Source organism: Mandrillus leucophaeus, unplaced genomic scaffold (genome assembly GCF_000951045.1).
Source record: "Mandrillus leucophaeus isolate KB7577 unplaced genomic scaffold, Mleu.le_1.0 Scaffold755, whole genome shotgun sequence".
Taxonomy (NCBI): domain Eukaryota; kingdom Metazoa; phylum Chordata; class Mammalia; order Primates; family Cercopithecidae; genus Mandrillus; species Mandrillus leucophaeus.
The window spans coordinates 412,320-435,360 of record NW_012108197.1 but is presented as its reverse complement, the minus strand read 5'-3'; the positions used below and the strand labels follow the sequence as shown (position 1 = coordinate 435,360).

At 41.2% G+C, this 23,041-nt stretch overlaps 1 protein-coding gene and 1 pseudogene across 1 annotated transcript in view; one reads left to right on the top strand and one right to left on the bottom strand.

Annotated features, from left to right (window-relative positions):
- The window catches only part of LOC105529212 (zinc finger protein 257-like), a 31,508-nt gene extending 12,851 nt beyond the window's left edge, over positions 1-18,657 (bottom strand). The window contains 2 exon segments of the mRNA XM_011966307.1: positions 149-275; positions 18,352-18,657. Coding sequence (XP_011821697.1) covers positions 149-275; positions 18,352-18,354 — 130 coding nt within the window. The 5' untranslated portion in view covers positions 18,355-18,657.
- Positions 1-23,041, top strand: part of LOC105529217 — a 158,505-nt pseudogene that overhangs the window by 90,896 nt on the left and 44,568 nt on the right.

Here is a 23,041-nt window from a genome sequence, read left to right as displayed (position 1 = left end):
TGAAAACAGGGATTTGAAACTCATTTATGCAAAGCATAATTATCAAAAATTACCAACTTATCAAAAAACATTCTACAAAAAAACAAAAAGAAAACAAAAATAAAGCCTTTAGAGTATATTAGGAATTGAGTATTGAAGTTATCCTCACCCAGGAAGACCAGGTTTCTGTAGTTCTCTAACATCACATCCCTATATAAATTCCGCTGTGCAGTGTCCAGGCATTGCCACTCCTCCAGAGAGAATTCTACAGTCACATCCCTAAATGTCAGTGGTCCCTGAAAAACACACAAACACAGACGCATATATATTTACGAAGTGGTCATGGACAGAATTTTTAATGTCACTCAAAGTGTAATTCGAGAGTAGAGAGAACAGGTTCTGCCTTATAGGAGTGACCAAAATTATCCAAGAAAATATTTTTTTAACCCAGAAATATTCTCTAATGTATTCTCCGACTCTAAAAAACACACCCCCATACACATGTACCAAGTGGCCATGGGCAGAATTTTTAATGTGTCTCAAGGTCAAATGAGAGAGTAGAGAACTGATTCTGACTTATAGAAAGTCTGAGTTTCTGCCTTTTTTTTTTTTTTTTAAGTTTCTGAATTTCTAACAAGTTCGCCAGTAATGCCAATGTTTTTGGCCCAAGAAGAATATTTTGTCAAACATCCACTAAGTAAAAGAGCCTGTGTTTTTCCTAGTATTGCTGGACTGTAAAAAAAAGATAAGAGTTTTCACTTGCCAAAGACAGATATATGCAAAGAAAACTTAAGAAAGAGGGGTAGCTACCAGATAAAATGTGATGGTTTATGCACATCAGCTGCATAAAAATAATTTATAATGAAAAGAAAAATAATTAGCTTTGTAGTAAAAAAAATCCGTCGCAGAGCTCCTTAACCAAGTGAATCATTAATATTACTTGCACTAGGACAAATTTTTATGATGTGCTGATGCACAAAAGAAGGACACAGCATCACCACTGTGACATTTTCTCCCAGAAGTAAATTGTAGTCCGAATTTAACCATAAAGAACCATCAGTTTTATACCAAGTTCAAGATACAGGTATCTCCCATGTTGTGTAAGTTTTAATAGTGATTTTTTAGTATTCTTTCTTTAGCACCCTAGAGAGCAGGCATTTTCTCATTTTTTTTTTAAGGATTTTCTGGGTAATAAATGCCATCCTCTTTAAATAAACACTTTCTTAATCCTGTTCTGTATAGAGTTAATGAAGAACACAGATGGAACCTCAATATTACAAGTTTTCTGTCTTTTTTAAGAACTCCTTTATTCTTCCAATAGGAATCTTGAGTATTCACACCTTCCCAGCCACAAAGGGAACATTTTTAATACAGTAGATTATAAATTCATGAAGAGAATTCCGCACGGCATAGAAGGAGTCATGATGTAGAAGGCTCCAGTATATGGGAAAAAACATATTTTTCAGAGACCTTTGACTATTATAAGAATTTTTTAAAGTAGTAAAACAAACTCATTAGGGAGGAAAAACACAAGCAGAGAAGTAAAGCTTTGCATGTAAAAATGCATGGCATTTCAGAAGGCAGAGTGGACACAGCTCTTGATATGAGACATGTTTAGCTGAAAAAAAAAAAAAAGGCATTTTTTTCCTCCTTCTCCTCTGGAATTCCTGCTTAGATGAAATTTTCTGCACCAATTACACTGGCATCTTGAGAATATGCCTTTAAAGGTGTCAGCACCACCCATTTACCTGCTACCACCACACCCACAGGCAGAAGGACCAAGAACTGCAGAAACATTCCATCCATTTCTGTCCTTTATACTAGTAGGGATTCAGGAACAATGAGCTTCTTTATGAAGATAAAAATACAAGTTTTTTCTTTTCTGTCTTCAGATGCCCTCCTCTGCCACAGACACCAGCAATTTCTGCTACAGTAATGGTAATATGGGCCACACTGCCTTGTTTCTCCCAAATCCAAACAGAACAGGCCCTGTGACCATCCTTTAGTGAAAAGGTTTCTACCTTAACTCTCATGAATGCCTTGAACCCTTCATTGTTGATTCTGGCCTCACCTTGGAATTATATGAGGCACTTAATTAAAACAACATATATGTTTCCACCTAAAACAATAAACAAAACCTGTGGGAAAAGCTCAAGTAAGGATTTTTCTGCAAATTGCCCATGTAATCCTAATTAGAGGTCTGGGCTTATAACCACTTAGCTAAGCGTTTAATCTCAAGCTTTTATGAGCTTACAAATCACTTAGTAATTTTGGCCCCACTCTATGTAATGTGATTCTGCAGGTTTGAAAAGGGTCCAAAATGAATGTTTTAAACAAGTCCCCTGTCAATGTTGATGTTACTCCCCCTGGGCTCATGATTAGCATTAGAGAAAGCAGGCATAGCACAGAGTCCCTTACACTCATTACTCTTGTCACAACACAAATACTTCTAGGGCAAATAAAGACAACCACTCTCCATCCTAAAGTATCATATTCTTTGCTGGCTCTGCAGAGTATACAGAGAAAATAGAAAGCAGCCATATCTGAATAAGTCTGTGTTTAAATAACAACATGTACAAGTGTACTACTGATGGAATGTTTATTAAACATTGTGCTTCATGTGCTCAAGAGGATGTTGTAGAGCACTGTGCTGGGAATAACACATTATGTGACTTAATCGTCGTAACACCTTTGGAGTTGGTACTAAGTGTTTAATAATTCCCAGGATTTAGATAAAGGGCACAGCATTTTAATTTTTTTAGTCTCTCTGTCATTAATTTTTTATAAAATATATAGAATAAAAGCTATATAGATAGATGAGAGGGATAAAGGAAAAATTTAATGTAGTTTAGAGGAATTTTTATTGTGTTTATATGTAAATCAGTTCTCTGAGGCAAGACTCCAGGGTGGGGACAGGACTCAGTCAAGTCCCCAAGTAAGAACTGAACAGAACTGGAACAGGGAGTGGAGCCTACGTAGAATTTGTTCTCTATGCCACTGGTGTACTTCCAGTTCTGTTTCCTAAGCTTACCTAAGAAAAACTTAAATCTCACAGTTTATGTAACTTTAATCTTTTTTAGCTACTGCCCTGTCAATTTCATAATATATACTAATAATCCATTTAATCAAATCTCTTGTTTATCTAGAATAATTTTACTAGAAGATAAATATGTATTCTTAGCAAAATAAAAGAAATAAAAATAATAACAATTCTTCTGTCCATAAACATCCCTTCAGGTGATGACATCAGAAGTCACAGCAATATCATTTATTTTTTATTTGTGTTACTTACGGCCCAAATAAACCCCAAGTTTCTTTGCACAAATCTACTTATTATATCAACCATATGATGCTTAATTCATTGTTTATCTAGTTGCTAGTCTGGACTAAAAGTTCATGGATGGCAGGGACCATGATTGCTACATCTATTATTCTAATGGCCATATGAGATGGGAGCATTTAGTTTATCTCTTCGAATCTTCAAAACTTCTTTTCCTCCCAAGTACCAGGAATCTGAAGAAACTGTCATCTGGGTACCAACCAAAAATATCTCTTGAATGAGGGAAGGATGACCCATTTCTCTTACACTGAGACAGAAGCAGAGTTAACCACTCTTGTCAGCCTGACACAGTTCTGCTCTGGAAATCCTCAAATGTCTCAAAGACGCCTAGGTGATTCCGAGAGGATTCCCAGTGACCGTGCACTGATGGCCCAATTGTAAGCCAGACAGAAGAGATGTAGGCTGATTCTAAATAGAAAATGGAACTGTCCTGGTAAAGCTCCAGAACCTGGATCACCTGTCCTAATTTGCTAGCTTTTGGGTAAGAGGAAGGATAAAAATGTTCTACTTCAGTATCACATTTTACGAGTAGGTATAGTTGTGGTCATGGCTGTGGATACTTTGTAGCCTTGATCTCTCACTCCTAAGATGCTTATCTTTACTTACAGATTCTGCTATCAGATTCTATGTACACTGGGATCCTCTCATGTAACTGTAGCAGGTCACTGGACAAGACCTGAAAAGCTCAAAGAGCCACACTATCAAAGGGGCACTTTAAGATGTCTATGTTGACATCTCACAATGCAGAAAATTCCTCCTGTTGGTTTTCATTACCTTCTTAATCTAAAACCTGGCCCTGTCTTGTGAATCTCAGGCAGGGGTCAGCTCTTATGTGCAGATTCTTGGTCAGATCAAACTGGCTCTACATTCTTGGGTGTTACAGCAAATGGAGTACAATCACAGAGAGATGTTCTCCTAGAGGCTGTTCTAGCACATCCTAAGTAATATGTCTGCCTAAAAAGAAAAATCCAAGGCAACACAGATATAAGTAGACAGTTTATTTGTTCCACCCTTGAGGATTGTAACCTGGGAGCAAAGATTCAAGTTGCCTGGAATCTATATTTTGATTAGCAGCAGTTACAAGTGGATTTGTAAAGGCAAAAAAAAAAAAAAAAAAAAGAGGGACAGAGAGTGCGATGGTACAAAAATGTCTGTTAGTAACAAATGATTTTGGGAGTGAGAGATCAAGGCAACAAAGTATCTAGAATCATAACCACAACTATACCTACCTTTCTTATTTATTTACAGAAATGACATTGACTATGGATTGGATATACATCATTAAGGTTTACAGCTTAAGTTATAGTGTTCAGTGTCGCATTATTAGTTAAATTGATAGCTACTTGTGGCAATTGTGAATAGCTTCAAGCGATGAACACACAGCTCAAAGTGGGGAAAAAGACATAAGTGTGTGTGTATTTTTGTTTTGTTTTGTTTTGAGATAGAGTCTCACTCTGTCGCCCAGGCTGGAGTGCAGTGGCATGATCTCAGGTCACTGCAACCTTTGCCTCCCAGGTTCAAGCATTTCTCTGCCTCAGACTCCCAAGTAGCTGGGATTACAGGCACCCACCACCACGCCCGGCTAATTTTTGCATTTTTAGTAGAGATGGGGTTTCACCATGTTGGCCAGGCTGGTCTTGAACTCCTGACCTCGTGATCACCTGCCTCAGCCTCCCAAAGTGCTGGGATTACAGGTGTTAGCCACCACACCCAGCCTGGGCTCTCATTTTAATGTCTCTCTGAGTCTGACAACTAAAATGACTTGTATTCCTCAGATAAAAATCTTTTTGTTTTCCAAATCTTAAGACCTAGATTCAGAATTTGGAGCTGCAGATTTAGGCTCTGGATGGGTGGAGTAGCAGCAGGTATTACCTGCATATCTGTGGACATTTTAGCAAGAGGAGATAGAAGTGGAGATTCTCATGTCTAGATGTCTACTCACTGCACACATATTACTCTGATTCGGTTTCTGAGCTCCATATTCTGTGAGTCAGTTTCAGGTCTGAAGATACAAGAGTCATCGAAAGAGGTAAAATGGTTGATTGCTGCCCTGTGAAGTTTATAGAAATCTGGCCTAGCTTCTCTAGAAGTGACTGTAGTGGCCTATAGATACCAAGTAGGCAGATACATAATTCTGCCTGCATATTTAGGAGACAGCACATACTGTGTAGCATAATTGTGAGGTGACTGGAAGCCTGAGAGGGAAAGTCCCCTCTAGAGTAAAGCTTGACTGGCACTTTATGTGTTTATATCATGTCTGGCAATTCTAGACAGTGTTTGGAATATATAATGAAAAGAAAAACTTTCTATAGCCCCAGAGAAACACAATGATAGAAGAGAAAGAAAACTGTTTTATTACACAATTAAACTAGAATGTGAAGTGCATCATAGTCAATCTGCTTAAGAGACTGCAAAGATAGAAAGATGTTCATCATAATTAGTCCATAAGTAGAAAAATTTACACCATGCCATACATAATTCATTCTAAATTTCACCTGGTAATTGAAAAGGCCTTCCATGTATGCTACACAGTTATATTCAATGCCAAAATAAACTTATCACATCTTAATGACAAGAGGCAGTTTTACCATTTGAAGCCTGGTGCCTGCCAAAGGTAGGCTTTCACTCTTCTACAAAAATGGTTGATTAGGATGCTATCATTTTAAAACAATGGCTCTCTACTCCCTGAGGCTGGGCTAGAGCACTACTGCTTGCCCTCCCCTGGTCACCAGTGTCCTCTCTTGACTCCTACCATCTGCCACTGAGGCACAGCCCACAGCACAGGGCTCACAGCTGGCAGCTCACATTTTATGCAAACCCCAATTGCCACAGCAGCACTCCAGTGCCACATCAGAGAGGGAAGCCTGAGCTGCAGGAGAGCCTGCAAGCCTCCTGGGTAGAACTGCACCTTCACAATAAAGGGAATGGAAGAAGTGTTTCAGCCTCAGTGTCAATTTATAATGGTGACATGAAAAAATACTGCTGGATCTCCAATATGAGTCTGGGTAGAGATCACTCCAAGACTCATCCCTGTGACAGCCCACCTCATTCAAAGATACCATGGGATACTCATAAGGCTTCTAAAACAGATACCCAAAGCATTTGAGAGAAAAACAGCTCTCAAATGAGCAAGATTATATTGAGAGAAATAAAGAAGTTAAAAGCATCTTAAGAAAAACTCAAATTAGACACAAGATTTATCAAAATAGCCAGAAAATATTCCCTTAAAACAATTTCTCTCTAAGCATCCAGAGTGCACAGCTACTCTCAGCATGAGAAACACGAGCATTATAAAGAAAGTGGGCATATTTTCAGCAGAATTTCATAAGGTTTCTCTTTCATCTCTGCTGCTTTCTCATCTCCTAGACATTGAATGGGGGATCTATGTTGAAATACATCTGACAACTTCCACCAGCACTTTTTGATGAAAAATTGGAATCCCTCTCTGTTCATATAGTAGAATGTATTTGAGCTTGCAACATAGTTAACTAAAGAGCTATTATGGTTTTTGGATGGCCATGTCACCTGTGTTTGTCCTGTAATAGCAGCATTTCACGTTAGTGAAATACAAGACACTACAATTATGCTTACCTAAAGTTATCCTTATTAGATAAATAAACATCTCAGACTAATATCTACTGTAACAATTTTGTAGTAAATTTCTTGAACATTAGATATAAATATCTAAGTATACATAATTTTAATGTACTAGTCATGATTAATGTAAAAATTTTTTTAAATGTCTGTAACCGCTCGGCGCTGTGGCTCATGCCTGTAATCTGAGCACTTTGGAAGGCCAAGGCGGGCGGATCATCTGAGATCGGGAGTTCAAGACCAGCCTGACCAACATGGTGGAATCCCATCTTTACTAAAAATACAAAAATTCACCGGGCATGGTCACTGGTGCCTGTAATCCCTTGAAAGGCAGCTACTTGAAAGGCAGAGGCAGGAGAATCTGCTTGGAAGGCAGAGGTTGTGGTGAGCTGAGATCGTGCCATTGCACTCCAGCCTGGGCAACAAGAGTGAAACTCCGTTGAAAAAACAAAACAAAAAAAGTCTGTTATCATAATTCAGTTAAAACACTTTATATTTCAAAAGTATAAATAACAATATTAAAATGCCTATTTGATTCATTGTAAGTAAATTTTGTGGCCTTATATTCATACTATTGTAGAAAATACTTTTTTTTTTTTTGAGGCGGAGTCTCACCCTTTCACCCAGGCTGGAGTACAATGGCATGTTCTCAGCTCACCGCAATGCCCGCTTCCCGGGTTCAAGTGATTCTCCTACCTCAGTCTCCCAAGTAGCTGGGACTACAGGCACATGCCACCACACCTGGCTAATTTTTGTATTTTTAGTAGAAATGGGGTTTTGCCATGTTGGCCAGGCTGGTCTCCAGCTCCTGACCTCGTGATCTGCCCACCTCAGCCTCCCAAAGTGCTGGAATTACAGGTGTGAGCCACCGTGCCTCGCTGAAAATACTTTTTAATGTATATAAACACAGGTCATCTACAAACACTACACATAACTATGCTAATTGTTCTGAAGTAATAAACAGAAACCAAAGTACAACTAAAAACTTCACTGTTTATGTACTAAACTTCAGTTTATATACTGAACTGCTTTCTTTTGGCAGTGTGAGTACTTCAGCCTGAAAATATTAGATAATTACCTTGGACAATCAGTTTTCTGTTAAAAAAAAACTACTCAGTATCTTTTAGTCTTTATCATTCTGTATTGCTAACTTCAATCCTATTTTTGTGCTCCACTTTTGTGTGTTTTTAAAATGAGCTTTGATCTAAACAAATCTGTGTCGACTTTAAAAGACTAAAAATGAACGGAAAAAAACTTTGCCAAAGCAAAAACAAAGCAATGGATCTGAAGTCCTAGGTAATGACAACCCTGAGTAAAAAAATAATGACAAAATGTTTACTAAGCTGTTAGTATAATGTATGTGTATTTCAAAATAACAAAGATAAATGTACGCATCATCTAAATGCTTTAAGATGCTAAATGCTTATTGCAAGGTAGAAGAATAAAGCTTTTCATTTCTAATTTATATTTTTTTCTCCAACAGCCAGGTTTTCTGGATGTGTTCTTGAATTCTTGGACATCTGAATTTCAGTAGACATTGGATTCAGGCATCTAAGGAGTAGCCTTGGGCACACTTTGTGCACTTGAAAGAATGCTTATGGGGAAAAAATGCAGAAGAGAGAAATGTATTATTAAAATTCCATGGGTACACATGAATAAAGCAAGTTCTTAGAGACCTATGAAGAGACTGTAATTCTGACACAACAGTAGGAGACTACAACACCCCACAGAAACTATTAGATCCTTGAGACAGAAAATAAGCAAAGATAACAGGACCTAAACTTGACATTTGACCAAATAGTCCTAATAGATATCTACAGAATTCTAAGTAAAAACAACATAATATACATTATTCTAATCGCCATGTGAACAAACTCTAACATTTACCACACAATTAGTAATAAAACAATACTCAGCAAATACAAAAATCCCTACATTATATCAACCACACACTGACACAACAGATTGTTGAAAATATAATTCAACTACGAAGAAAGCCACTTGAAAACATACAATTATATGAAAATTAAACAACCTGCATTTAATTGACTTTTGGGCAAATAATGAAATTAAGGCAGAAATCAAATTGTTGTTTGAAACAACTAAGAATAAAGATACAACATACCAAAATCACTGCAACACAGCTAAGGCAGTTAAGAAGGAAATTTATAACACTAAATACTCACATCAAAATGTTAGAAAGATCTGAATTTACTGACCTAATATCACAAAATAAAGTATGAGAAGCAAGAGCAAACCAACTCTAAGCTAGCAGAACGTGAAAAATAACCAAAAGCGGCTCTGAACTGAAGGAGATTTAGACATGTAAAACTATACAAAAGATCAAGAAATCCAGGAGTTAAATTTTTGAAAAAAAATTGATAAGATAAACTACTGGCTAGATTAATGAAGAAAGAAGAACCAAATAAACACAATTAGAAATGACAAAGGGACATTACTACTGACCCCACAAAAATACAAATAACTATTGAAGTCTACTATGAACATCTCTATGCACACAAACAAGAAAATCTAATCGTAAAAAGTAAATTCCTGGACAAATACATCCTGCCAAGACTGAACACAAATATATCCTGCCAAGACTCAACACAAAAGAAAATGAAGCCCTGAATAGGCCAATAACAAGCTCCAAAATTGGATTAGTAATATATAGCCTACCATCCAAAAAATGCTGCACACCAGAGAAATTTGCAGCTGAAATCTGTAAGATGAACAAAGAGGAGCTGGTACCATTTCTGCTAAAAGTATTCCAAAAAAAATGAGAAGGAAATCTTTCTCAACTCATTATATTAGAACAGAATCATTCTGATACTAAAACCTGGCAAGATAAAATGGAAAAAGAAAACTTCAGGTAAGCCTGGCACAGTGGCTAGCCAGGAGTGGTGGCTCACACCTGTAATCTCAGCTCTTTGGAGGCCAAGGCGGGCAGATCACCTGAGGTCGGGAGTTCAAGACCAGCCTGACCAACATGGAGAAACCCATCTCTACTAAAAATACAAATTACCTAAAAAAAAAAAATTATCTGGGTGTGGTGGCACATGCCTGTAATCCCAGCTACTTGAAAGGCTGAGGCAGGAGAATTGCTTGAACCCAGGAGGAGGAGGTTGTGGTGAGCCGAGATTGCACCATTGCACTCCAGCCTGGGCAACAAGAATGAAACTCTGTCTCAAAAAAAAAGAAAGAAAACTTCAGGCCAATATCCTTCATAAACACTGATGTAAAAATTCTTAGCAAGGTTTGGCGCAGTGGCTCATACGTGTAATCCCAGCACTTTGGGAGGCCGAGGCAGGTAGATCACAAGGTCAGGAGTTCAAGACCAGCCTGGCCAACTTGGTGAAGCCCCGTTTCTACTAAAAAAAAACAAAAAAAAATTTGCCACTGCATTACAGCCTGGGCGACAGAGCGAGACTCCGTCTAAAAAAAAAAAATTAAGTGGGCACAGTGGCGGTTGCCTGCAATCCCAGCTACTCAGGAGACTGAGTCAGGAGAATCGCTTGACCCCAGGAGGCAGAGGTTGCAGTGAGCCGAGATCGCACCACTGCACTCTGCCTAGGCAGCAGAGCCCTCTGTTTCCAAAAAAAAAAAAAAAAAAAAATCCTCAGTAAAATATTGGGTAATCAAATCCAACTGCCAACAGCATGTCAAAAAGCTAATGCACTATGATCAAGTAGGCTTTATCTCTGGGATGTAAGACTGGTTCATCATAAACAAATCAATGTGATTTATTACATAAACATAACGAAAGACAAAAACCACAAGATTATCTCAATAGATGCAAAAAAAAAAAAAAAAAAAACAAAAACACCAAACTTTCAACAAAATTTAACATCGTTTATGTTAAAGCCCTCAACCAATTAGACATTGACGGTACATACTTCAAAATAATGAATTATCTATGACAAACCCACAGCCAACATACTGAATGGACACAAGCTGGAAGCATTTCTCTTTAAAAAATGGCACGAGACAAGAATGTCTTGTCTCACCACTCCTATTCAGCATAGAATTGGAAGTCCTGGCCACAGCAATCAGGTGAGAGAAAAAAAAAAAGGCATCCAAATGGGAGGAGAGGTTGTCAAGGATCTTTGTTTGCAGACAATATGATTCTGTATCTAGAAAAGACTATAGTTGTGACAGAAAAGCTCTTTAAACTGACAAACAACTGCGGAAAAGTTTCAGGATACAAAATAAATGTACAAAAATCAGTAGCATCCATGTACCTCAACAATATCCGAGCTAAAAGCCAAATCAAAAACAAAATCTCATTCACAACTGCCACAGAAAAATAATTATCTAGAAATATAGGTAACCAGAGAGGTGAAAGATCTCTATGACAAAAATAAAAAAAACAAAACAAAACAAATTGTTTAAATAAGTCAGAGATGAAAAACAAATGGAAAATCATTTTATGCTCACGGATAGAAAAGATCAATATCATTAAAACGGGCATACTGCCCAAAGAAATCTACAGATCTAATACTATTCCTATCAAACTACCAAAAATATTCTTAACAGAACCAAAATAATCTATTTTAAAATTCATATGGAACAAAAAAAAGAGCCCAAACAGATAAGGCAATCCTACACAAAAGGAACAGAGGTGGAGGCCTTACATTACCAAACATTAAACCACAGGGCTACAGTAAAAAAAGCAGTATGGTACTGGTACAAAAACAGGCTCAGAGACCAAAACAACAGATTAAAGAGCCCCAAAATTATTCTGTACATCTACAACCATCTGATATTTGACAAAGCTGACAAGAGGAATTTAAGAAAAATTCCTTATTTAATAAATTTTGCTGGAATAACTAGCTAGCACTACGTAGAAGATTGAAACTAGACCCCTCTCTTATACCATATATAAAAATCAACTCAAGATTGATTAGGCCAGGCACCGTGGCTCACGCCTATAATCCCAGCACTTTGGGAAGCCAAGGCGGGCAGATCGGCTGAGGTCAGGAGTTCGAGATCAGCCTGGCCAATATGGTGAAACTCCATCTCTACTAAAAATACAAAAATTAGCCGGGCGTGGTGGTGAGCACCTGTAATCCCAGCTACTCAGGAGGCTGAGGCAGAAGAATTGCTTGAACCTGGGAGGTGGAGGTTGCAGAGAGCCAAGATCGTGCCACCATGCTGCAGTCTAGCAACAGAGCAAGACTCCATCTCGGCAAAAAACAAAAAGAAGAAGTAAGCAAAAGACATCAACAGATACTTTTCCAAAAAAGACATACATGTGGTTAACAAGCACATAAAAAAGTGCTCATCACTAATCATTAGAGAAATGCAAACAAAAACCACAATGAGGCATCATCTCACACAAATCTGAATGGCTATTATTCAAAACTCAAAAAAAATCACAGATGCTGGTAAGGTTGCAAAGGGAATGTTTATACACTGCTAGTGGGAGTGAGAATTAGTTCAACCATTGTGAAAAGCAATGTAGTGATGTCTCATATAAGTAAAAACAAATTACCATTTGACCCATCAACCTCATAATTGGGTATATACCCAAAGAAATATAAATTATTCCATCATAACACATGCACATGCATGTTCATTGCAGCACTATTCACAATAGCAAAGACATGAAACCAACCTAAATGCCTGTCCATGGTAGACTGGATAAAGAAAACACGGTATGGGCAGGTATGGTGGCTCATGCCTCTAATCCAACACTTTGGGAAGTCAAAGCTGGTGGATTGCCAGAGCTCAGGAGTTTGAGAGCAGCCTGAGCAACATGGCAAAACCTCATGTCTACAAAAAATAGAAAAAGAAAAAATTAGTGGGTGTGGTGGCATGTGACTGAAGTCCCAGATACCTAGGGGGCTGAGGTAGGAGGACTGCTTGAGCTCAGGAGATTGAGGCTTCATTGAGCCTAGATCACACCACTCCATTTCAGCCTGGGTGAAAGAGTAAGACCCTTTCTTCAAATTTAAATAAAATAAAAGATTAATAAAAACAAAATATGGTACACAAAAATCATGGAATACTGTGTGGCCATTAAAAGAAGAAAGAAAAGAAAAGAAAAGAAAAGAAAAGAAAAAGAAAGGAAAAGAAAGAAGGAAGGAAGGAAGGAAGGAAGGAAGGAAGGAAGGAAGGAAGGAAGGAAGGAAGGAAGGAAATCATGTCTTTTGTAGCAACGTGGATGGAGCTAGAGAGCAGTATTCTTAGAAAACTAATGTAGAGACAGTAATCCCAGCAATTTGGGAGGCCGAGGTGGGTGGATTACCTCAGGTCAGGAGTTCGAGACCAGCCTGGCCAACAGGGTGAAACCCCGTCTCTACAAAAATACAAAAACTAGCTGGGTGTGGTGGCAGTCGCATGTAATCCTAGCTACTTGGGAGGCTGAGGCAGGAGAATTGCTTGAAACCAGGGAGGTGGAGGTCGCAGTGAGCCAAGATTGTGCCACTGCACTCTAGCCTGGGAGACAGAGCAAGACTCTGTCTCAAAAAACAATAATAATAATAAAAAATAAATTCATGTTACCATTTATAAGTAAGAGCTAAATAATAAGAATGCATAGACACAAAGAGAACAATAAATACTGAGGTCTAGTTCATGGTGGATGATGGGAGGACAAAAAAGATGAGAAAAAATACCTGTTTGGTACAATTTTTAGTATCTCAGTGACAATATAATCTGCACACCAAACCCCCATGACACAATTTTAGCTATATAACAAACCTGCATGTGTACTCAGGAACAAAAAATAAAAGTTAAAAGGAAAAAAAATCCATGAGTTTGAGAGAGTGCAATGTAGGAGGTAGGACTGGTTTGTACTACAGCTCGCGGCCCAGGTGTGACTCTACTCTAATTTATTTCTGTATTCATGCAGGCAGATGAGATTATGGACAGGTGGTCCAGAACCCTAGGTTGGTGGAGAAAACAGGTTGCTGCTGCAGATTCAGTGTCTGGGGGTGAGGATATGCCAGGAGACTTGTAGACATTTGTGGGCCAAAAAAATTAGGATCAAAAATGCTGTGGTGAAATTCCTGAGGGTGGTGTCCAGCCCTGGGAGTGGTATAGACACCTCAATGCTAGTGGGTGTGTTTGTGAGTGGGTAGAAATCTTGTGCTGACAGCTGTGGAAGAAGGGAATCTGCCATCAGAGCTTCTTTCCTTTAAGTTTTCAGTCCTCTCTCACCCTGGGAGGAGACTTAGAATCACAAAACAATGGGCACTGTGACAGAAAAGCAGAGCCTCCCAGAGTTTCATTCCAGGCCAGGCCTCTGTGGTATCTTTCCTCTGGCACCAAATCCGTAGTTTGCTGAACACCAAGATTCTCCAACATCAACTCATTGTCTAAAATTTGCATTCTGACACCACCCATTCAGCACAGACCCTGATTCAGGACTCAGTCGCACAGTATTCTCCTTACTGCAGATGTCAGTAACAAACTCAGTGAATCCATCTACACTCCTGAGCTACTGTTTAAAAATTGGGGACTCCCACAACCTCCCTCAAGTTCAATGATTTGATAGAGCCACTAACAGAACAAGCAAAACAACATAGTTATGTTGACCAGTTAATTATAAAAGACACAACTCAGAAAAAGCAAAATGGAATAAATGTATAGGACAAAAAAAAAAAGGGTGGGGAAAGATGAAGCACATAGGTAATCCAGGTAAACAGCTGTGATTAATAAAATTCTCCATCCTTTGTGTGCTCCAGGAACAGTTTATGGAAAGAAACACCTTTTCCATTATAACTTAGATGGTGCCCTTTTTTTACCGATCACATAGCCAGACACAAACTCTGCACATTTTCTTCTTTTACTCATATAAAAATCACCTAGGTCGGGCGCGGTGGCTCAAGCCTGTAATCCCAGCACTTTGGGAGGCCGAGACGGGCGGATCATGAGGTCAAGAGATCGAGACCATCCTGGTTAATACGGTGAAACCCCGTCTCTACTAAAAAAAAAAAATACAAAAAACTAGCCGGGCGAAGTGGCGGGTGCCTGTAGTCCCAGCTACTCGGGAGGCTGAGGCAGGAGAATGGCGTGAACCCGAGAGGAGGAGCTTGCAGTGAGCTGAGATCCGGCCACTGCACTCCAGCCTGGCGACAGAGCCAGACTCCGTCTCAAAAAAAAAAAAAAAAAAAAAAAAAATCACCTAAATTTGCCCAGGCACGGTGGCTTATACCTGTAATCCCAGCACTTTGGGAGGCCGAGGTGGGTGGATCACCTGAGGTCAGGAGTTCAAGACCAGCCTGGCCAACATGGTGCAACCCTGTCTCTACAAAAATGCAAAACATTTAGCCAGACATGATGGCTGGTGCCTGTAATCCCAGCTATTCAGGAGGCTGAGGCAGGAGAATCACTTGAACGCAGGAATCGGAGTTTGCAGTGAGCCAAGATCATGCCATTGTACTTCAGCCTGGGCGACAGAGTGAGACTCCATCTCAAAAGATCTAAATTCTAGTTATTTCATCCTCAATTTGCCATTTCCCTCACACCTTCTTCTTAATCTGTTTGCTCCTCCTTATGAAAGAAAGTCCTTGTCTGCCTAAGTTTTGCAATCCTTAAAGATACTGTTAGTACTTCCCCCTGTTGCAATATTCCTTTGGAATTTCTTTTTTTTAACATAAATCTAACTTTGTTTATATTTCACAAAGTCTAGAAACTATCTCATAACAATAACAACTTCATCTTCAGCAAGAACCTCTGAGACCCCTTCTATTTCAACCTTAACTGCCTGTGGATCCCCAGCTTTCCAGGGCTCCATAACTTCTCTCAGGATAAAAGCTTCTTTCATGGCTGGGACATCTGCAGGAGCGGCTCCCCAGAAAGAATTAACTGGGCCTTTAATAACCTTTTTTTGCAGGCTCAATATTAGCCTTAGCTTAGAGTCACTGGGCTCAAGTTTTAATTTCTATGACAGAGTTACTCACTTGGTTTTTTTATTTCACTATTTCTCTACCCACTTAGAGAATCCAGGGGGCAGAAATTATTTCTGTGTTTTTTTATCAGCATCTTTGGCTTAACAGCAATGTGTCTCTAAGAAATAGAAGCTGAGTTGGGTGAAGACAATTTTAATGTCTTTGAAAAAGAAGTACAACAGGAGACTCCTCTCAGCCCTGGGGCAGCCACCTTCTTTCTTAAGAGGCTATACCCCATAACTCAGGTTGTGATATAAGGGAAAAAAAAAGACCCAGTAGCTGATTTTCACTAGACACTCTAGCAGATATAGCCGTGGTGCGTATCTTGGTTTATCCCCAGAAAATACTGAAGCCCAGGACCAAGAACAAAACTACAGGGTGGGTGAAGACGTCTCACCTCATAGTTTCCAAAGGGAAACTTTGACCCAAAAACATTCTGATAAGATCTCTGTGCCTATACAAGATGAAAGCAAAGAGGAACAATTTTTTTTTTTCACACTACAGCATCAGGGAATTATACTTTGCTTTCTTCTCATGGAAAGTATTTACAAAAGAAAACAAATATTTTTAAAGTGCCATCCAATGCGTTGTCAAAAAATGATTAATTAAAACATGGTATAAAAAATGTAAATTGAAGGATGAATAATTGATAATGTGAATTAGGGAAAACTGGCATTCGGGAATGTCAGAAGAAACTGAAAATTTAGTATTTTATTATTTACTATTTTTGCAAGCCACAGTTAAGCTGAAGAAATGATGGGGGGGCAGGGGGCGGTGGTCGGTAAAACTTGAGACTCTGCTTGGGACACGTGTAAAAAATGCAGCGGAAAAGGCCGGGCGTGGCTCACGCCTGTAATCTCAGCACTTTGAGAGGCCAAGGCAGGCGGATCACCTGAGGTTAGGACTTCAAGACCAGCCTAGCCCACATGAAACCTCGTCTCTACTAAAAATACAATAATTAGCCAGGCATGGTGGCGGGTTCCTGTAATCCCAGCTACTCCGGAGGATGAGACAGGGGAAAAGCTTGAACCTGGGAGACGGAGGTTGCAATGAGCAGAAATCTCGCGCCTGCACTCCAGCCTGGGCGACAGAGTGAAACTTTCTCAAAAAAAAAAAAAAAAAAAGGAAAAAAAATCAGCGGAAAATTAGTCTCCTGTGGCTTGTGAAAATAATTAAGTGGCAGGCAACTAGACTGAGGTGGCTCTAGTCCCTGGATTTCTACTTTAAAGAAATTTAACTCAAATACATGTTTTGTTTTGTTTTTTGAGATGGAGTTTCGCTCTTGTTGCCCAGGCTGGAGTGCAATGGCGCAATCTCGGCTCACTGCACCATCCACCTCCTGGGTTCAAGCGATTCTCCTGCCTCAGCCTTCCGAGTAGCTGGGATTACAGGCATGCACTACCATGCCCGACTAATTTTGTATTTTTAGTAGAGACGGGGTTTCTCCATGTTGGTAAGGCTGGCCTCCAACTCCCGACCTCAGGTGATCCGCCTGCCTGGGCTTCCCAAAGCGCTGGGATTACAGGAGTGAGCCACTGCGCCTGGCCTCAAATGCGTGTTTTTATAAATTACTAAATTGGGGGAAACAAAATTGAGGCTTAGCCAACTATAAACTACCAATTAATCTCTGGTTACATAACAAGGAAATGTCCACCTTGATCGCACAAATTAAGAAACTATGCAACTGTACCTAACCAATTATTGAATTTGATTTTCTTTATCGCACCTTATAAAAGTTTTTTCTTCAAGTCCCTGCTATGGACGACAAATAACAAACATAGCTGGGTACTCTACAATTTTTTTTTTTTTTTTTGAGACGGAGTCTCGCTCTGTCGCCAGGCTGGAGTGCAGTGGTGGCATCTCGGCTCACTGCAACCTCTGACTTCCTGGTTCAAGCGATTCTCCTGCCTCAGCCTCCTGAGTAGCTGGGATTAAAGGCACGTGACACCACGCCCGGCTAATTTTTGTGTTTGTAGTAGGGGCGGGGTTTCACCATATTGGCCAGAATGGTCTCGATCTCCTGACATCGTGATCCACCCGCCTCGGCCTCCCAAAGTGCTGGGATTACAGGCGTGAGCCACCACGCCCGGATTTGTGAATCACTCTTTAATTAAATTCTTTAATGTTTTTGCGGTGACTTCTGTACATTTTTAATAAGAGAAAAGAGAGACTCAGAACCCCACAGACCAAAGCTCTTCCCATTCACGAACCCCGCACCCCGGGTCAGGATTCTCCCCTGTCTACCCTCCCGTGGTCCCTGCACAATCTGGGGAGACGCGGCGCTGCAGATGCTGAGCTGCCGAGAGACGGCTCCAGCCCAGGGCAGTCACTGTGCAGGGAAGAGACAGGACGCCCGGGGTCCCGGCTGTCAGGGCAGCCGCCATCTTATGGCTGAGGGGGACTGAGGCTGAGCTAGCCAAGGAAAACTCGGGCTGATTGTGGAGCTGACTGCGAAGAGGCCCGAGTCCCGCCACAGCCACTTCCCACCGGTTCCCACTAGCCCCTTCCCCTCTCCTGGGATGTCGGACCCGGCACTCTCACCATTTCTAGGCTTCCAGGGGGACCTGGCGTCTTAGCTGGGGATCTCCCAACGCCTGCAGGTCACAGGGCCACAGAGGCTGGGCCTCTAGGAGAAGAGGACACAGACCAGGGAAGACGAGACCTGCAGCTCTGACTGAAGCGAGAGACAAAGTCCCCGCCAAACCCGGAAGCCGCCCTGTCCGCTCCAGCTTCGTGTCTGATTGGACGGTTTCCAGCCCAGCGCCCCTGATTGGGTAACGTTTAAGGCCCCGCCCCTTTAGACCCGGAGTGACAGGAGACGTGATCTGAGGCTAGACTGAATGAAGAGTGACAGCCTAAGATGTAGCCTTTTCAGGCAGGGCTTCCTCCCTGAGATAAGCCAGGCCCGACCCAGAGGTATTTGAATTTAACCTTGTGTGTAAGGTCATATGCGTTTGTACACAATACATTATGTGACCGAGCGCAGTGACTCACGCCTGTAGTCCCAGCTACTCGGGAGGCTGAGGCAGGAGAATCGCTTGAACCCGGGAGGCAGAGGTTGCAGTGAGTCGAGATCGCACCATTGCACTCCAGCCTGGGCGACAGAGTAAGACTGTCTCAAAAAAATAAAGAAAAAAATACGCTATATGGTTATTCACGAAAAAAAAATAACAATTATTTTAAAATTTCAGCTTTCCTGACCTTCCTAGCTTCTGGTTTTTTGATCAGGCAGCCTGAGATTTTAAGAAGGAGGTAATCATGGCCGGGTGCAGTGGCTGACACTTGTAATCCCAGCACTTTGGGAGGCCGAGGCCGGCAGATCACCTGAGATCAGGAGTTCGAGACCAGCCTGACCAATATGATGAAACTCTGCCTCTACTAAAAATACAAAAATTAGCCCGGTGTGGTGGCAGGTGCCTGTGATCCCAGCTACTTGGGAGGCTGAGAAAGGTGAACCCAGGAGGCGGAAGTTGCATTTAGCCGAGATCCCTTTGAACTCCAGCCCGGGCAACAAGAGCAAAACTAAACTCCGTCAAAAAAAAAAAAAAAGAGGCAATCTTCTAAAATAGAATGTGAGCCAAATGTGAATTTTAAATTTTCTAGTAGCCAAACTTTAAAAAGAAAGAAGGAACAGGTCAAACTGACTGTAACCCAATATATCCAAAATATTACTATATGAGCAATGTGTAATTATTAATATAGCATGTATATAGTTGGAACTATATCATTGGAACCAAGTCTGGAATTTTTTGGGAGGGAATTTTTTTTGAGATGGAGTTTCGCTTTTGTTGCCCAGGCTGGCGTGCAATGGCACGGACGTGGTTCTCCGCCTCCTGGATTCAAGCAATTCTCCTGCCTCAGCCTCCTGAGTAGCTGGGATTACAGGCATCTGCCACCATGCCCAGCTAATTTTTGTATTTTTAGTAGAAATGGGGTTTCTCCATGTTGGTCAGACTGGTCTGGAACTCCCTACCTCAGTTGATCCACCCGCTTCGGCCTCCCAAAGTGCTGGGATTACAGGCGTGAGCCACCGCACATGGGCTACTAAGTCTGTTTTTTGCCTTTCCAGCACATCACAGTGTAGACCGAGTCACATTCCAGGCACTCAGGAGCCACACACGAAGTGCGCCTCTGATGTTATGCAGGTGAAGGGCCTGAACAAATTTATTCTGCCAGTGTGAAGGAAGGGCCTCTTCCTAACAACATCTCTCTTCAGTTTCGAGGCTGGAAAAGATAGTGGCCGTAGAAAGAGCAGAGGGCAGCAGGAATAAATTAACCACAAGTAGCCCACCTTCCTTCCAGAGATCAGAAAGGGAACAAAGGATGATGATAGGTCTGGAGGAGAAGAAAACTCTAAGTCTTCATATCTGCACATACTCTTGACTTGCAATGTTTATATATAGAGAAAACAGATTAAAAGCAAACACATTTTGCTATTTGGCCTTGAACGTAATCATTAGGCCTCCTGGATTCACGTGATTCTCGTGCCTCAGCCTCCGGAATACCTGGGATTTTAGTCGTGTACCACCATGCTCAGCTAAATTTTTTGTATTTTTAGTAGAGATGCGGTTTTGCCATGTAAGCCAGGCTGGTCTTGAGCTCCTGGCCTCAAGTGATCCGCCCACCTCAGCCTCCCAAAGTGCTGGAATTACGGGCATAAGCCACTGTGCCTGGCTATGATATATTTTTACATTTATGGTTTAGGTGATGTGTCCTTCTTCTCTGCCAGGCCCCTGCCAAAATGTGGGATGCTGACATATCCCTGGACCTAGCACCTAGGTAATGTGACTCTTGTATTTCACGTAGGCCCCACGTATTTTGAGTACTGTGACATATGACTAGACCAAACACCTATAAGATGGGAGGCACCTGTCTATGCCCTGTAAACAGGGTGTTAGCCCTACCATTCTCAAGAGCCTTATGACATATCTCTGTATTCATCACCTAGGAGATGTGACTGTCCTCTGCTGCCTGCATCCTGCCAACAGGAAAGATTGTGACATAACATTTGACTCCGCAACAAGGGTGATGTGTTTTCTTTTCCTGGGTCCTGTTCACAGGGAGTCTTGTGACATATCACTGGGCACAGCACCCACGTCCTGTGACTCTGCTGCCTGTGCCCCCCTTTCAGAACAGGAATGTAACGTATCTGTGGCCAAGCACCCAGGTGACATGACTCTTCTTTCTAGTTTCTGCCGTGAGAAAGGATTGTGACGTATCTCTGGCCTAGCACCAAAATGATGTGACTCTCTTGCTCACAAACTCTATGCACAGGTGGGATTGTAAAATATATATATTTTTTTAGCTCATAGGTGAGATAACTCTCATACCTCAAATCAACAAATAGGGGACATACTGTCTTTCAAAGCTAGGCTTAGGGAAATACATAAGATTCTGGGTCTCCTCCTTGTATGAAGGTCATAGTGGATTACCACTCTTGTATATCATATAAACCCTTGGTGGTACAGAGAGTGTCATGGCAGGGCCCAGCATACAGGTGATATTGCATTTCTTGTATACACACCGCATCATCTATTAGGATTGTCACCTGACACATGGACGGAGCCTATTGGTAAGGTCTTGAATCTCACATGTGGATGCAGTCTACAGTTGAAATTGTGATTGTCATAGTTGAACGTCCAGCTGAACTTGAGATGGTGACTCATTTCTAACCTAGCTCCTCAACAGGTGAGAACTCTTTTATTTGGAACCAGCCAGTTATAGAGATGTTGACTCTCATACCTGGGCTTAGAACCACAGGTACAATCATGGGTCCATACCATCATGAAGGTCACAGAGTGGTTTGCAACTCTCATTAATAGTGTAGAAAGCTCTTGGGTGGTATTGAGAGTCTTAGCAGAGCCCAGCACACAGGTAAGACTGTGAGGCTCACATGCACACCCAGCCAATAGCAAAACTTGTCACCTTTCCATGTGAACACAGCCCACTGTTGAGGTCCCAAGTTTTCCTTGTGAAAACAGTCAAAAGTTGTAAAACTGACTCATATGTGGATTTGGTTCAAAGGTGAGTTGGTGACGCCCAGACCTCTATCCAACACACCTGTGAGTCTGTGGCTCCAGTGAGCATTCACAGTCTGCACAAGAAATTGAGACTCTCACAAACAAATCAAGTGCACCATTGAGATTGTGACTCTTGTACTTAGACCCAACATACAGGAGCTGTTGACTCTCAAACTTAGAACTGGGACATGTGTGAAATTGTTAATCTAATTTCTAAACCATCCAGGTGTGATTGTGACACATGCCTCTGCTCAGTACTTGAGTAATTTAATTTGACTATCCTCCCTGGGCCCAGTTCATAGTTGCAATTGTGACATATTGCTGAACCCAGCAAATAGGTGATGTGACTCCATACTCCTGCCTTGGTGCTGCCCACTGGGGGCATTGTGACATATCACTGGGCCTTGCTTCCAAGTGATATAAGTGTCTCCTTTTAACCAGCCAGTAGCAGAGAGTCTGTGTCTCTTTGCAAGGCTTTGGCAAACAGATGAGTTTCTGGGTCTTCTTTTTGTAAAGACCATGCAGAATTGGCATTCGCTTGCATATTGTGCAAAACTCTTGGGTGGTACAGAGAGTGTCATGACAGAGCCTGACACACAGTTGAGGTTGTGTTTCTCATATGCACAACACAGCAACCCTTAGGATTGGAACCCCCCCACACACACACATATACAGAGCTCACTGCTGAGGTTCTTAATCTCATAAGTGGATACGGTCTGCAGTTGAAATTGTGATTGTCATATGTTAATATCCAGTCAGAGTTGAAATGACTAGATATTCACACATGGCTCAATGGCTATGAGCTTCCTGCAGCTCATAGTCAGGTAAGAAATCTCTTATCTAGACTCAGCCAACTGGAGACATATTGACTCTCATACCTGAGCTTAGGGCCACAGCTCAGGGTATGATCATGGGTCCATACCAACATAAAGTTCTCAGACCAGATTGTAACTCTCTCTCTCTTTTTTTTTTTTTTTTTTTTTTTTTGAGATAGAGTTTTGCTCTTGTTGCCCAGGCTGGAGTGCAATGGCGCCCGAGCTCAGCTCACCACAACCTCCGCATCCTGGGTTCAAGTGATTCTCCTGCCTCATCCTCCCGAGTAGCTGGGATTACAGGCATGTGCCACCACACCTGGCTAATTTTGTATTTTTAGTAAAGATGGGGTTTCTCCATATTGGTCAGGCTAGTCTTGAACTCACGAACTCAGGTGA